The sequence below is a fragment of the Lynx rufus genome, unplaced genomic scaffold (assembly GCF_022079265.1).
Source record: "Lynx rufus isolate CCGP_SWC_20201006 ecotype Redwood Valley unplaced genomic scaffold, mLynRuf1.p SCAF_51, whole genome shotgun sequence".
NCBI classification, from domain to species: domain Eukaryota; kingdom Metazoa; phylum Chordata; class Mammalia; order Carnivora; family Felidae; genus Lynx; species Lynx rufus.
The window spans coordinates 945739-961433 of NW_025814869.1; the positions used below are offsets into that span (position 1 = coordinate 945739).

Sequence of the window (15695 nt, forward strand, 5' to 3'; positions counted from 1 at the left end):
TTCCCCCTGCCAGCATGTGTCTCATTTCCGTGTGCCTCCTGTGCGTTCTGGTCCCTCATTGGTCCCTTACTTCCTACCTGGGAGTCTGATTCATGTTTGCGGGAACCGTGCAGACACCTTTGACTGCAGGGTACTGAGCTCAGCTTAGTCCACCAGGACTAGTGCGTGACTGAGGTGCAAGCGCTCCGTCCAGCCACCTTCACCGGGACATTTCTCAGCAAATGGGGCTCTAGTCATCCTGCTGGGAAGGCTTGCTCCCCAGCTCGCCAGGCCCAGCGCCCCCTCCCCAGCCCAGGGTCAGCTGTCCCTCCGGGCTGCGCTGCGTCTGCCTGCATCCTCCAGGATTCCGCCTCGGGGTTGGGCCTCAGGGTCATCCCGCCTCCCGGCCCATCCAGAAGGCCGTCTGCAGCCACACTCCTTTCTGCCCCCACGGCACACTGCGGCCGCCTGCTACAACTTTGCACCTGTGCTGTGTTGCGGCATTTTGTCTCCGGGCTGTTTGCTCTGGATTTTGAGCTCTTTGCCCTCCTCGAGGATTTTGTCTGTGGGTGTATCTCTAACAGTTACCACTTGTACGGCCGCGTTTGTCTGCTGGTGCGTTTAGGCCACGTGGCCTTCCACCTGCGTTAAAGCCCTGTCTTAAATCTCCTCCCACCCCTCCCGCCCCCGCCCCCACCCCCAGAAGAGAATTTTCTGGTACGGATCTAGATGGAAAGCAGCCATAGTGAAAGGACTTAGGAAAACGATTTTCAGAGTCAGTTTGTAAACAACCGTGGTCTTCCTGGTTTTATGTGCTGCCCTGAATCATGAGTAAATTCACTTGGCTCCCTTCCTAGTTGAGTCTGTGTTTTTCCTTAGACAAATGCAGATGAGGCGGCTGGTTCCGTGTGGCACATGGTTGTGCTTTTATGCAAATGTGAAAGGCGGAGTAAGGAAAAGAGGGAAATGAGAGGAAATGCCACTGCTTCTCCATCTTTGTCATCCGGGAGAGAGGCAAATAGGCTCCTGGTGGAGACGACAGAGCGCTGCTGCCACCTGGTGGCGGGTTGTGGTATCTGCTCGCAAGCCGTTCTTTCTGAAACCCTTTGCTCTTTCAGAACGAGGTGAACGCCATCAAATGGGATCCTTCTGGAATGCTGCTAGCGTCCTGCTCTGATGACATGACATTAAAGGTACGGCTGTTGGGGCGCCTGGGTGGCGCAGTCGGTTAAGCGTCCGACTTCAGCCAGGTCACGATCTCGCGGTCCGTGAGTTCGAGCCCCGCGTCAGGCTCTGGGCTGATGGCTCAGAGCCTGGAGCCTGTTTCCGATTCTGTGTCTCCCTCTCTCTCTGCCCCTCCCCCGTTCATGCTCTGTCTCTCTCTGTCCCAAAAATAAACGTTGAAAAAAATAAATAAATAAAAAGGTACGGCTGTCTGCAAGGACGTGCTGCCTCCTGCGAGCCACAACCCGCGTACTCTGTGCGGAGCTTCCACTCACTGTTCCTCACACTTTTCCTGCCTCTGCACTTTGTCCCCATCGCTAACTAGATGTCACTGTCACCCACTTAACTCCCGTGTGTCCGTGTGTACGTCACAGATCCTGCTGAGAGTCCTTCCCTTCCCCGTGGCGCCCTAGCCCTCTGTCTGCCCCTGTTCTGGGCACTGCATGGCCGGCCACCTGCCGACCGGGCAGCGAGCTTCCCAGGAGCCAGACACGTGACTTAGGTTCACGGAATAGGTCATGTTGAACCATTCCTGGCTGCAGAGACGGCGGCTGCTCACATTGTTCCCGCTGTGTTCTCTAGATCAGGAGTATGAAGCAGGATACGTGTGTCCATGACCTTCAGGCCCACAGCAAAGAGATCTACACCATAAAGTGGAGTCCCACCGGGCCTGCCACCAGCAACCCAAATTCCAACATCATGCTAGCCAGGTAAAGGGCACACGGTCCACAGCCCAGGCACGGTTCCTGAAAGCAGCCTTGCTCACTGTCTCAGCTGGCCACATGGCCAGTAAGAGTTTTTTGTATCCAAACAGAACAGGAAGTTTTGCTGAGGGGTGTTGCGAGTTTGCTCATGCCCTTCCAAAGGAAACGAGGTGGCTAGCCCACTTTGAATGCACCTCGAGACTCTCCGGTGACTTGTAACTGGAGGGTGAGGGTCATTTGAACCATGAGGTTGGTGGGAGGGGCTGGTCGTGGGGCCAGGCTTTGAGCCCTTGCTTTGGTGAAGGTTTTTGTGAAGACACAAAAAGGAAACGGAATTCAGTTGGGACACCGGAACCGACCCGACCATTTCTGTTGTGACACCAGCATCGGGTGGAGAGGAATGACCAGTCAGGCCACAGTTGGCCAGAGTGGTTATAAGTGATGCAGAGGTGGCCTCCCCAGAGCCACGTCACTTTAGGCCGCTGTCTGCGGAACTGGTTGGTCGCAATGCTCGTTGGACCCCTTTCAGGATGTAATGTTCTACTCTGGGTATTGTGTTTTAAAAAGAACATTCAGAAAACAAACCAAAAAGACTCTGAGACTGAGCCAGGAGACCTAGGGATCTGGGAGCCACAGTCCAAAGCCGCGTGGGTGTGTTTGCTTCACTGGGAAGGGATGAGACTTGGGCGGGATGTTTCATTACCAGGAACAACCAGGGGCTGGCTCTCACACTTGCACAGAACGGATATGCGGGCACAGGTGACAGGTGTCGATCAGGAAGAACGCTCCATCTTTGCAACGGAGCGGGATGGGGTGTGGCGGCCTCGCTGAGCAGCAAGGACTCTTGTTGCCGTGAGTGCTCGACCACAGGCTGTCTCTTAGAAAGTACTGGAAGGCATTCCTACACCTGCTGAGAGACTGAAACCAGAAGAACGTGGAGACCATAATTGTCTTATTTCAAGCAATTCTCCTAAAATCCACTTAAATTACTACGAGAACACACTGAGAATCGGTTTTTGATAGCCCGAAAGGTACTCTTGTGTCACGAGCATAAATTATCCTTTCGGCGAACGGGTATAAAGGGAACATAGCAGTGCCTGAGTCCCTGGTGAGAGCACAGCAGATAACTGCTCTGTGATACGTGCTGTTCTTTTCAACTTGAAAATAAGTGCAATTTGAGCTCGAGACAGTGTGGTTGCATATTTGGATGTGATTGTATTTTAATTCCTGTTGGATTAAGAGTCTTAATCACTCAGGTTGCTCTTTTTCCAGACTGTTGGTATCATCTTAGTTGCTAACAATAGATGTTGGTTTTTGGTTTTTTTTTAATGTTTTTATTTTTGAGACCGAGACAGAGCATGAACAGGGGAGGGGCAGAGAGAGAGGGAGACACAGAATCCGAAGCAGGCTCCAGGCTCTGAGCTGTCAGCGCAGAGCCCGACGCGGGGCTCGAACTCACAGACTGTGAGATCATGACCTGAGCCAAAGTCAGACGCTCAACTGATGAGCCACCCAGGCGCCCCAATAGATGTTTTAAATTGCAGGAGTATTTACTTTTTAGCTTTTTTTTTTAATGTTTTTTTTTTTAATTTTTTTTTTCAACGTTTATTTATTTTTGGGACAGAGAGAGACAGAGCATGAACGGGGGAGGGGCAGAGAGAGAGGGAGACACAGAATCGGAAACAGGCTTCAGGCTCTGAGCCATCAGCTCAGAGCCCGACGTGGGGCTCAAACTCACGGACTGCGAGATCGTGACCTGGCTGAAGTCGGATGCTTAACCGACTGCGCCACCCAGGCGCCCCATAATGTTTATTTTTTGAGAGAGAGACAGCGTGAGTGGGAGAGGGGCAGAGAGAGAGAGACACAGAATCCGAAGCAGGCCCCAGGCTCTGAGCTGTCAGCACAAAGCCTAACGTGGGGCTCGAACTCATGAACTCAAGATCACGACCTGAGCCGAAGTTGGGGGCTTAACCGACTGAGCCACCCAGGCACCCCAAACTGTAGGGAGCATTTTAGAAATCGAGTAAATGTTATACAAGAGCATATATCATTCATCTCCGTAGAACATGCAGAAAGCAATGAATGTGGATGTCACCTTGTTTCCTTAATGACAGCCCCGGAAGAAAAGATCCGTTTTCTAACTATGGGCTTTTTTTCAATACGCCCAAGTCACATTTTGGAAAAGGCATATGCCCAGTTACTGTCTCTCGAAACCTCAGGGCCAGGAAGGACAAACAGCACGTGAGATCCGTTGAACGTCTTAGGGAAGTAGAGAGAAACCAGCGTGTTTCTCTGATGATGTTTTCTCTCCCGTCTTTCTAGCGCTTCGTTCGATTCTACGGTCCGACTGTGGGATGTGGAGCGAGGCGTCTGCGTCCACACGCTAACTAAGCATCAGGAGCCTGTCTACAGCGTAGCTTTTAGCCCTGACGGGAAATATTTGGCCAGTGGCTCCTTCGATAAGTGCGTGCATATCTGGAATACTCAGGTAATCCCCCGATTGCCGCGACCGAATCCTTTCCAGAAGTAATGCCCAAACAGCGTTTGTGGGGACCCAGACCAGGAGCGGCGACTGGGAAGTCTGTGCTTAGGAACGAGTGGCCTCACACAGAGCCTGGAAGCAAACCCTGCCTTGCCCAGGTGGACCTCGGGCTCAGCACTGCGGGGCTGTGGGCCTTCCCCCCCCTGCCCCCTCATCAAGGGATCTCCCCATCTTCGACTTTCTCTAAGCCCCTGGCATGAAACCTTCCACCTGAAGATGACCTGCGGTCATCTCAGCAAAGTGTCGCCCAGCCCTTTCCAGAGATGCCGCTGTCGGTCACAAGGGTTCGAGGGGGAGAGGCGTCCTTCCGTCCGAGCTTACCGGGCAGGGGTGCCAGGCCGGCCCTGACCTTCTGCGCTCCCCGCCAACACCAGTACCTTCTCCGTGCAGCAAACCAAGGGGCACAAAGGAGTGCGTTTGCTGTGCTCATGCCATTTAATGGTTTTTGACTGAAACGGTGTTCGGGTAGCAAAGGATAGGTCAATGATGGGTCGTCGTGTTATCAGAACTAAAAGAGAATGTTTGGCTCAGTGTAGCCACTGTAAGTACGTGCAGCCATAACTGAGGGTAAATAGCATTCTGAATATAGAGAGTAGAAAGACAGGAACTGGTATAGTACAGAAGATTTTTTAAGTGATTTTTGAAAGAGGCGGAGAGAGAGGGAAACCGAGAATCCGAAGCGGGCTTCGCGTTGTCAGCACAGAGCCCAAGGTGAGGCTCGAACTCCCGAGCCCTGCGATCGTGACCTGAGCCACAATCGGGAGTCAGACACTTACCTGAGCCACCAGGCACCCCCAGTACAGAGTATTGTATCGGGCAGTCAGCTCTCGGCTCTCCTGACGGAAGACAAATGCTGTTACGGTAGGAGGTGTTGAAAACAGCCCGTGACCCGTTTTGTTGGATCTCAGGGTGGATTACGTGCCCCGCTTCTGTGCTTTTAATCTGACCCACCTTCTTGATCCCCTTTGGCTGGGCTGACCTTCAGATGGATTTGCATTCTCCAGCCCATGGCCTCTTGTGGCAGGGAAAGGGGGGTAGTGAGCCAAGTTCACTGGCATGGGGGTGCGGGCATCCGCGGAGACCTCAGGCTCCCCGGGGAGTGCCGTACGTAAACCAGTTCTCTCGCAGAAGGAGAGGCGATGGTGGGCCCTGCGTGCAGGCAGCCTGACACCAAGGCGAGTTGCGCGGCCCCAGACAGGCCTCCCAGAAACCCCCCAGCCCCACGCCAGGAACAACGTGACAGAGGCTTTCGGTGAAACACTAGAAATCATGATGGGCGAGTCTGCAACATGACCTCATTCATTACGTGCTGCCTGCTGTCAAAAAGTCGTCAAACCCTGTCACCCCCGTTTTAGAAATCACAAAACTCAGAGACATTTTATTTGCTTTTTTTTTTTAACATTTTTATGTATTTTTGAGAGATAGAGAGCGAGCGGGGGAGGGGCAGAGAGGGAGACACAGAATCGGAAGCACGGTCCAGGCTCCGAGCTGTCGGCACAGAGCCCGACGCGGGGCTCGAACTCACTACCGTGAGATCATGACCTGAGCCGAAGTCAGATACTTAACCAGTGAGCCATCCAGGCACCCCCTATTTATGTTTTTAAAGACTTTAAGTAAACTCTCCACCCAATGTGGGGCTCGAACTTACAACCCCATCCACGATCAAGAGTCGCAAGCTCAACCAGGCCAGCCAGGTGCCCCCTCTTTGAGACGTTTTATTTGTTGCGTTATTATTTTGTTAACGTTTGTTTATTTGTGAGACAGAGAAGGAGAGAGAGAATCCCAAGCAGGCTCTGCACCGTCCATGTGGAACCTGACCCGGGGCTCAAAGCCATGAACCATGAGATCATGACCTGAGCCAAAGCCAAGAGTCTGACACTTGACAGACAGAGCCACCCTGGCACCCCTCTTTGAGACATTTTAAAGCTCACTTTAATCCTCAGAGAGGGTACTGTGTGAATGTAAAAAAAAACGTACGTGACGTTGTTGGCTTGCTCCTTCCCCTGTTCCCATCTCGTAGGAAGTCTGAGAGGCCTGTGTCTACAGCCGCTGGAGACCTTATTGCAAGTCGTTTTCATTTCTAGATGTCAAAAATACCTGAGATAATGTATCTGTGATGACATTTCAGGATAACGTCCACAGGAGTGCCCATTGCACCACATCCATGTTTTGTTTCGTGTGTAATGCTTTGAGAGCATGAGATTGAGGTGGGTGCGTGAGTTAGGGAGAGGCAAAGGGTGAGAGAGAGAGAACATCTCAAGCAGGCTCCCTGCCTAGCACAGAGCCGCATCTCACGACCTCGAGATCATGACTTGAGCCAAAACCAGGAGTCGGACGCTTAACCGACAGCCACCCAGGCGCCCCGGCTACCGCGTCCGTGTTTCGAGTGTCCTTTTGCGTCGTAAGTGATGACTGCTTTGCTTTGCAGAGTGGAAGTCTTGTCCACAGCTACCGAGGCACTGGCGGCATCTTCGAGGTGTGCTGGAATGCCCGAGGGGACAAAGTGGGTGCCAGCGTGTCCGATGGCTCTGTAAGCAGCACCTGTGGTTTGCCGGGGAGGGGCGGGGAGGGGCGGGGCGGGGCACAAAGACGAAATGTCGGGCAGCGGATACCCGAGTGCAGCTGCAGGGGGTGTGACGGGCCCTGGTCTCTGACTGCTTTGCACGCAGGCGCTGAACAGACGTGCTTCTGGTGAAGGAAACTTCTGGGCTGACCCCCTGGGTTGGCACCATCTGTGAATGGCCACCTCTTCCTCCCTTCCAGGTTGTCATTCTAGCCAGCATTTTCTTAGGGATATTCTGCCCCGTGAGGATGCCACAGGGGTGATCCTGCCCTGTCACAATGTCAGGAGGCACTCTGGGCTGTCACTACTTTGACAGGGGCGCTACTGGCATCTGGTGCGTGGAGGGCAGGGAGGCCGCCAGTCCTCCCACAATGCGCAGAATGGCCCCCGGAGTGGGGAAGGATCTGGCTCTGGGTGTCACTGGTGCCGAGGCTGAGAAACTTGCTCCTAGCTTAGTTCCATGTTTGTGACCCTGACCTCTTGTGATAAAGGCATGACCTCCTGGTCTTATTCTGCTCCCGTGAGATGTCTAGCCTCTTGGTTCGTTCCCGCACTTGGGCTTGCCATGAGCCCCAAGGCGGGGGGCAGCAGTGGGGCTGGCTCGGTGACTGTCAGCGAGGGCCGCAAATGTTCCCATCGTCTGCGTGCTCGGGCTGGAGTCGTCCTCTCCATCACGTAGCCCGCCCCTCCCCCACTGGTTCCTGGCATTGTCCTTGACCTGGAGCTTCCACGTAGTGCTGTTTGCTTGGCGTTGCTGGGTCCATGCTCACACACTAGCCTTTTATTAAAGCTGCCAATAAAACTTTATTTACAGAACATGGGTGGCGGGCCGGAGTTGGTCCAGGGGCTCAAAAGGCATCTTGCTGTCATCTGTGAAGATAAGAGGCACCTTCTGTTTCCTTCCAGGTGTGTGTTTTAGATCTCCGAAAGTAAACAGAAACTATTCTAGAAGAGAGTTCTAACGGACCAGCAGTGAATGTGTGAAGCAGCAATGCTCAGACACCGTTCTTTCCGCTCCAAAACTGTACGAACTTGACTTGCATTAGCGTGTACTTGGAAATCAGTTCATCCTGGCCACAGGAGTCTCTACTTTCTCGTAATCTTCATCAAGAAGTTTAAACCAGAAACATACACAGTCATATCAAAGGGGGAAGGAATGGTTTCCACCCAGAACATTCAGCCTGGGAAGCATGGAGCCACCGGCTAGGCGGGGCACGGTTTGCTTTCCATCCAGAACAGGCTCTGATAGTTGAGAGGAGAAAAGACGAAGAGGAGAAAAAAGAAAAAAAGCTGTGCCAAAAAAAAAAAAAAAGAAAAGAAAAAAGAAAAATGCTGTGATAAAACCAAAAGTGGGGGAGGGGACTCTCCTCCATGTGGTGGGTTCGTTTTTTCCCCCTAACAATTTGGACACTGCACTTGCTCTCACAAAGGATGTTCAAAGACCAGTTTGTACTGATGAAATGCACAACTTTGTAATCCCAACACTTTCTATTTTCTAGAATCTTCTTTGTCCGGTGGTTTTTCTATTGGCTGGAATCCTGTCGTCCGGGGGCCTTTGGTCTGAGATGGAAACTGGTTTTGGTTTGTTGCTTCCTTCCCACTGTGTGCCCCCTCCACCTCTCCTTCGTGCGTGTGGTGTTGGTTTGACTACACCTTCCGTAGACGCAGCCTCGTGGACACCATGCCGGAATCTCTGACGGTCGGCTTTCCCGTCCCTTCGTCTTCCCCTCCGCCCTTCCTCCCTCTCCCTCACCGCCCCTCGCTCACTCGCTGTCCCTTTCTCATAGTTGCTTCGGATCTTCGGTCTCAAGGGCACTTTCGATGCATAATAAGTGCTTTATGTAAGAAGGCAGGGCACGGGGACTTTTTACAGGAGAAAAAAAAGTACTTATAAGAGAAAGAGCCCGGAGTATTTTTGGAAAAAAAAATATTTTTATGTTAAAACAATTTTAAAATCCTAAAATGGCCATCAGACACAGAGAGCTTTGTGTGATTCATATTTTAAGCAAATCTTAGGAGGACACAGGCAGGGTCTGAGGTGACCTTTCCGTTCCCTGCAGCATCATGAAAGGCAGTTAGGAATCTGGGTGGAAAAGTCTGGGTGGGTCCTGGGGGTCGGCGGGGGGATGCTTCTGCAGGGAGAGACGCAAATCCCGGCACTTTTTGGTTCAAAGAAGAGTGTCGCATCGTTTCGGGGGTGTTCACCCTCGTAGCCGGCACGAGAGGAGTCAAGAACAGAGCCCTCTGACCCCAGGAAGCATTTCCCAAACCAAATGGAATTGAAGAAGCCATCCACACTGACAGCCGGGCTCCCTGTCACCTGTTAGCGACCTCTCGTTCATGGCGCTCTGAGTACCCACGGTCGCTTCACCGAGAGCGGTTGACCGGTCCTTGCACAGCTCACCTAAAAGCCTCCGGGATCTCACCCGGTGTGATAGTGACAGAAACGAACGGGAAAGGGAGACTCTCAGTCCTGAAGGTGAATTACATAGGTAGAACATCACTAATAATTTCTGCCATCTTCATCATTTCTTTCTCTCACAAGAGACCAGGAGAAAGATTTTTTTTTTTAAATAATGAATCTTTTTACTGTTTTTAAAAAATTAAACATGGCTTTGTGTTCCTAGAGGAGTTTCCTTTCATTGGATCAGGTGCCCTTTGTACTCTCGTCCTAACCCGACACTGACCTGTTTTTTACATTAGCATCAGGGAAGGAGTGAAAGATTGGGACTCTTCTCTCCTCTGTTTCCCAGTGGGCATACGAAGGGGCGAGGAAGCTGGTCAGGCCCGGGGGCAGGGGTGCCGGTCGGGGGCAGGCTTCGGCTGGGTGCGCATCCCAGCAGTGAGACAGGGTGTCGTTTGGAGGGTGGCGTCCGTCCGTAAAGCCAAAATCCAGCCGGCAGGACAGCGGCCTCCCGCCGAACGTGGAATGTGCGGGGACCGGCGGCAACAGCCAGGGTGTGTTCTTCCTTCTAGATCGTTCATTGCCCTCCGCTTGGATACCCGAGTTATGCAAGCCCCATCTGTAGAAGACCAAAAAGGGCTCTGTGTACAAGCTGGGTATTTGATTCAGGCTGCGTTCCCTAAGTGTTTAGCCCGGAAGGTCCGAGTTCTGTGGCGTCACATTCCCGTTTTTGAAGGTCGCAGACGACCACCGCCTGCCCTAAGAAGTCATTAGGTTTGGGACGCTGTTTGCTGGGGATCCAGACCAACACGGTCTTGACCCCTACCCCAAGTAAAAATGTTACCTCTGCAGAGAAGTTGTTGAGGGCTGGGCCACGGTCAGCATGTGGCGCGTGTCTTACAAGCCAGTCGACGTCGGGCGGTCATGGTGGGATGTCCTGTCGGGTTCACTGGATAAGCTTCCCGTGGACGTCAGTGGCCGGGGTCCTGTGGAGCTGTGGGCTTTAGCCTCGTGATTCATAAGTCTGAATCACGTGGGAATGATCAGCTGGGAGCCACGGGCTGCAAGGCACAGAATGGAGCTGGGGTGACAGAGGCAGATGGTCCCTAACCCTGCCTCCCCCCCCCACCCCCAGCAGCCGCAGGAGAGGAGCACCCGGGCCTGAAGAGGGACGGAGCCTGAGCACGCAGGGCAGGCCTCTGGGCCACCCCCACCCTTGGCATGACAGCTGTCCACTGAGCCTCTCAGGTCGGCAACTTCCAGCAAGCCGGGAGGTTCCCCTTCACCGAGGGGTGGCCCTCGTGGGAAGTTCCTGTTTGCCATTGTTTACGGCTCTTAAACAATGGTGGGTAAACGCTGAAATCTTAGTGACCAAATTGAACCTTGATTCTGAAAGCAGAGTAACACAGTCATCCTTCCTGGAATCTTCGCTCGGGCTTGAAATGACCAAGAGCGTGTCCTGGGGTCTGAAGTGACCAAGAGCATGTCCTGCACCACAGGGTCTAAACCCTCTGACCCCACACGACACCCGGGACTTGACCTCCGTCTTGTCTTTCTAAAACTAGATCACGGAGCCCAGTGAAGTGCACTTTGTCAAATGTAAGGGTCTGCTTTATTCCTTGTTACTTTACTCTATTTTTTAACCTTCTGTTCCATCTTGTTTTTTCTTTCTTTTATCCTGTTTCTTGTCAAATGCAGAAATGTTCCTTCCGCCACTCACTGAAGTTTTGAATTTTGGCTTCTGCAGTTTTTATTGTCTGTGTCAGACGTACAGCCAGATGTGGTCCTCTGTCTGCATTTTCTAGATTCGGTTCCGTTCACATCACCCCTCATTTCGTCGTCCTCCACCCCCACTCACCTTCACGCTCTCTGAGAAGAAGAATCACTTTGTGTGTCATAGCTCATTTGTTTCAAGAGAAAATCAACAGATCATACTCAGTGTCTTGAATAAATTGCTCTATTTTGATATTAGAGAACTTGGTGGCTGTGCTTTCTTGGGTCTCGCTCGGTTAACTCTTGGTTGGGCCCGTGGGGACATGGATGAATGAAGAGCAAACTGTGCATTTTCTCAGGAAGACCATAACTTGAGGGCCTCTTGGCAGGATTGCTGGGCTGAAGTAGGGCCAAGGGAACGGAACAGCACGATGTGGGAGGAGCGGCGGCCCCCAGTTACCGTAACGTGTTGTATAAATGAAGCATGTGTTCATGTGTTTCTTCATTACTTTCTTCCAGGCTGGTTGTGGTCAAAACTCAAAGCAAGTGAGTGTTCTCCTATCAGCAGCTTGCTTTGCTGGGGCTTTGCGTTCAAGGATTAGCTTTAACTTGGAGAACCTGAGTCCTAGGACACGGGTGAGTTTAGGACACAGGCTACCCTTCAGACGTCTACCAGTGTCTCGAATGTAACACATCTGGCAGGTGCTTCCTGTCCCTTTAACCAATTGGTGGGGGGTGGGGGGGCTACATAATGACTGGGCACTGCCGTCCCAGGATTAGGGAGGGGGCAGTTGACGAGGAGAGGCAGGGAGTGCTGTACAGGTACTTTTGCCGTAGGAGTCACAGACAAGGTCATGGTATCGTTCCCTCCAAGTCCAGCCCGACCCTGCGCTACAAAAAAGCAGAGGGCTGCGGTCCCCGTGTTGTCTGGGGGCTCAGCCTGATGCCTTTTCTAACACCTGCCAAGTTGACCAAGCATGTTCCCATGTTTCGGGAAATGGGGTGAAGCACACTCAAGCCGTAGGAAGGTCCTGGAAAGATGGGAGTCCCCAGGATAAAGGCACATGTGATGTGTGGCTTTGGTGGCTTCAGCAACAATGCTGGGTCACCTATAGCTCTCAGGGGGATTCTTCCTACTATAAAGGAAACTTACGTAATTTGGGGCCTCTCAAGCTTCCAGTCACTCAGCAGAGAACTTTTCATCATCCACATCTTGTCTCCTCCATGACAAGGTAAGCCGTGCAAGGGGATGGACAGGGTGTGGGGCACCATGGGGGGAGCGTGAGGACCCATGCACGGCGTCCACGCTCTGAGGACAGGGGCTCTGACTGGGAGCAGTGTTCCTTGAGCACACGTCACCGGGAGAAACCACAGGAAAGCAGCCGGGTGGGGTACGTCCTCAAACTGCACGGTGGGAAAGGAGCACGAGGGCATTTTGGGAGCGGGGAGCGAGTGGAGTCCTCACGAGAGTTTTTGTGCTGTGATAAGCCGACCGGCTGATAAACTGAAATCCTATGAAAGCTACCTGATGGGCACAGCCTCCTCTTTTCCACCCAAACTACACTCCCGGCCACCCGTCTGTCGTGTCCCAGCCCAGACTGCTGGGGCCCGGTCTCCTCACCTTTTTGAAAACTTCTCTCCCATCAGTGTTGCTTTCTCTCCACTGGATCATTGCTTTCACACCCACCATCTACAAAACGGTAATCAGATGCCCCCGCAGCAACCAGCCTGACAGGGAGACTGCTTACAACTGAGCGGCCCGTCATTTTCTGGCTTATCCCCGGGTTTGCTCCGTTGTCCCTTCTCTTCACTAGATGGACTCGGTGCCCGTCGGTGATGTTCATTTGCAAGTTCTCCACCACACGGGCCCACTCGCTGCCCGGCAAGTAGGTGTGAGGGGATATTCATGCATCTTCTGGCTTTCAGTCCCCCCCCCAACTCCCTCAGGCATAACCGCTGCACCAGCTGGGGACTTGGCCACCCCATCTCGGAGGAGCTGTCATTGGATCATCAGATCAGAAAGGGTTCTTCCTTGCAAGTCTCTGAACCTGACTCACTGGTGTAAGGCAAAAAGAACAAACGAGGATACCGGGCCCTCTGAGGGATCCTGGAGGACCAGGCCCATGCAGGGGAGGTGCACACAGACACAGCCCCGGGCACTGCCCACGTGTGGACACGACACCGGAGTGGCCCCTCGGCCCCTCTCCAGACCTGCTTCTCTGCGGCCCTTTCCCTCGGGCGCTAGCTGCTAACTAGACTGGCTCGGCCAGGGAGGTGTGAAAGCTAGTACCCGTGACTACAGGTGGAGGTGGGGGGGAGGGCTGGCCTCATGCTGTTGAGGGGGTTCCTCAAGCAGAAGAGGGGCTTCTGGTGCTGCTGGGGACTGAGGAGTCCACGCGGAGGCAGATAAAGAAGGCACATACCGCTCCAAAAAGCTAAGCTTCCTTCGCACGCCCCTGACACTTTGGATCAAGGGCGGGAGTGACGTAGCTTGGGCCCATCCTCAGGAATGCGCATGCCCAGGGCACCGTGGCCACAGTGCAGGTGTGCCCCGAATGCTGCTGCAGCCAGGCGACTCTCTAAGAGTACAAGTCCAGAAGCTTCCTGGATGGCTTTTCTAGAGCAAAAGGGCGTCCTTGACCAGAAGGGAGGTGTCCCGTGGCCGGGCGGTCTGTGGTGTCCCGGGAAAACACCACCTTGCTTTTTCTATGGATCTTCCCATGTGGCCTGTAACTCCAATGCATGCGACAATATTTTGCCCATAAATACATTTAAAAACTTCAAATATATACCTATAGATCCACCTGGATAGACCTATATTTCAACTGATGCAAAGATTCTAACCTGGGAAATGGTGTCAGTCAGGGCCAAGGAGTCCTTAGACCAGGTCACTGCTCAGCACAGCATGGGGACCAGGGGCTACGTCATCAAGACCTTGCTCAAGAGCATTTGCTAGAGATGTTGTTCAGACAGCATGCGAGCCAGGTCTGGAGCTCAGTTACAACGACTTTATTCACTTTTCTAAGGACCTGGGTCTGGCATTTACATTATAGGCAACCTCAGAAGAGGGGAGAGCAGCTGCTATGTCTGGTCTGGAAGGAATTCTCTCTGTTCCCAAGCTCGTGCTCACGGATTGCGTCTCTTACCACGGCTACTCCTCGGGAAGGAACCGTTACAACACGGTGAGGACAGGAAGGTTTGTGGGGAGAATGCAGTTCTAAAGAGTGAGAAACGCAGAACCTGAGGATGTGGGGACCGGACCCCTGTCACGTCCCTCTCAGAGGTCTCCCTGGGGTTCGGGAACAGATTCCACCTCATTTTCGTTGCGGGACCCGCTTGTGACATGGATTTCAACCGTGCTGGCGTCGGAACCTGGGGAGAAGAGGGTCTCTTGTCAGCAACTGATGCAGGACCTCGCGGCCATTTTCTGCCCCTTTTCCCAAGCGTCTGCCCTGGGCAGCCACGTGTGCGTCTCAGCAGAACCGCATGGATGCCACAGACCAAACGGAAACCAACTGTGGGCCAACACGGGGGCTTCGGGGCCCTGTGCTGTCGGACCGGGGAGCACGGGATCACGGCACGCTTGGGTGACCATCGGGACAGCTGCCACGGGGGTGGGGGGTGGGGTGCAAAGGTCACCAGGGCCCCACGGGGCCCACACGGAGGAGACCGCCAGCCTCTGTCACACGAAAACACCTCCAAGTCATCTTTTCATGCTTGCTGCCACGTGGTTCCAGGAAGAAAAGGCGGGTGAAGGACAGCAGAATTATTCCTCCCAGAAGAGGAATCTTGAAGATGTGTTCAATCGTTCTGGTAACACACCTTCCTTCAGAACCTGGGGGCGTCCTTTGCAACAGACCTCAGAACTCTTTTTTCATTCTGCAAGTAGCCAGGCGTGCCTCCTACATGCCAGGTTCCAGGTTGGATGTGGGCAGTTGAGATGAAGACAGAAAGAAGGGTGGCCTTCTCAACTGCGCATGGGGCAAGTGAGTAACCTTCACAAAAACCTCCAAATCCCAAACTGCCTCCACCAGTGGGCCTTGCCGGTCAGTGTAGTCTCCACTCACGTCCCTCTCTGTTCCCTCCCAACGCTCAGGCACACTGGCCTCTCTCACGCTCCCAACTCAGTCCTGCCACAGGGCCTTTGCACAATCTCTTCTGCCTGTAAAGCTCTTTTTCAGATTTTCTCATGGCTCCCTTCTACACTTCACTCAGATCTTAATTCAAATGGCCCTGGGAGAACCTCATCCTCGGGGAGAAATCCAGGACACCCGACCTGAAATCACTCCGCTGCCCCGTATGGCTCTGTTTTTCTCCAAGGTATTTCACTACCCGAAAGATGATATAATCGTTTGTATTTTTCATTCTGTCTCTGCTGCTACAGTGGAAAGTCCCGTTAGATGAGGGATCTGTCGTACTCACCGTGGTAGTGCCTGAAACAGCACCTGGCACATGGAATGTGCTCAATACACAAGTACTGAACGGATAAGCACAGGGCAGCAAGTGCCGTGCCATCAGCAGGGTGCAGCACCAGTGTCCCGCGGAATTGGGACTGATGAGTAAGAA

The 15695-nt window shown here is 53.1% G+C and overlaps 1 protein-coding gene across 1 annotated transcript; it reads left to right on the forward strand.

The window, feature by feature from the left end:
* Nucleotides 1–1145: 1145 nt before the first annotated feature.
* On the forward strand, nucleotides 1146–8441 carry LOC124527591 (F-box-like/WD repeat-containing protein TBL1X). Its single transcript, XM_047100691.1, has 5 exons — nucleotides 1146–1172; nucleotides 1786–1913; nucleotides 4230–4395; nucleotides 6878–6979; nucleotides 7919–8441. Exons 1-5 carry the CDS (start codon nucleotides 1161–1163, stop codon nucleotides 7943–7945), a joined length of 435 nt encoding a protein of 144 aa, XP_046956647.1. The 5' UTR covers nucleotides 1146–1160; the 3' UTR covers nucleotides 7946–8441.
* Nucleotides 8442–15695: the final 7254 nt, after the last annotated feature.

Excerpts from the sequence above, each read along its gene's own strand:
- LOC124527591 (XM_047100691.1), top strand. Across the intron at positions 1,914-4,229 it reads TCCAACATCATGCTAGCCAG|CGCTTCGTTCGATTCTACGG; the intron begins GTAAAGGGCACA and ends CCGTCTTTCTAG. Across the intron at positions 6,980-7,918 it reads CCAGCGTGTCCGATGGCTCT|GTGTGTGTTTTAGATCTCCG; the intron begins GTAAGCAGCACC and ends GTTTCCTTCCAG.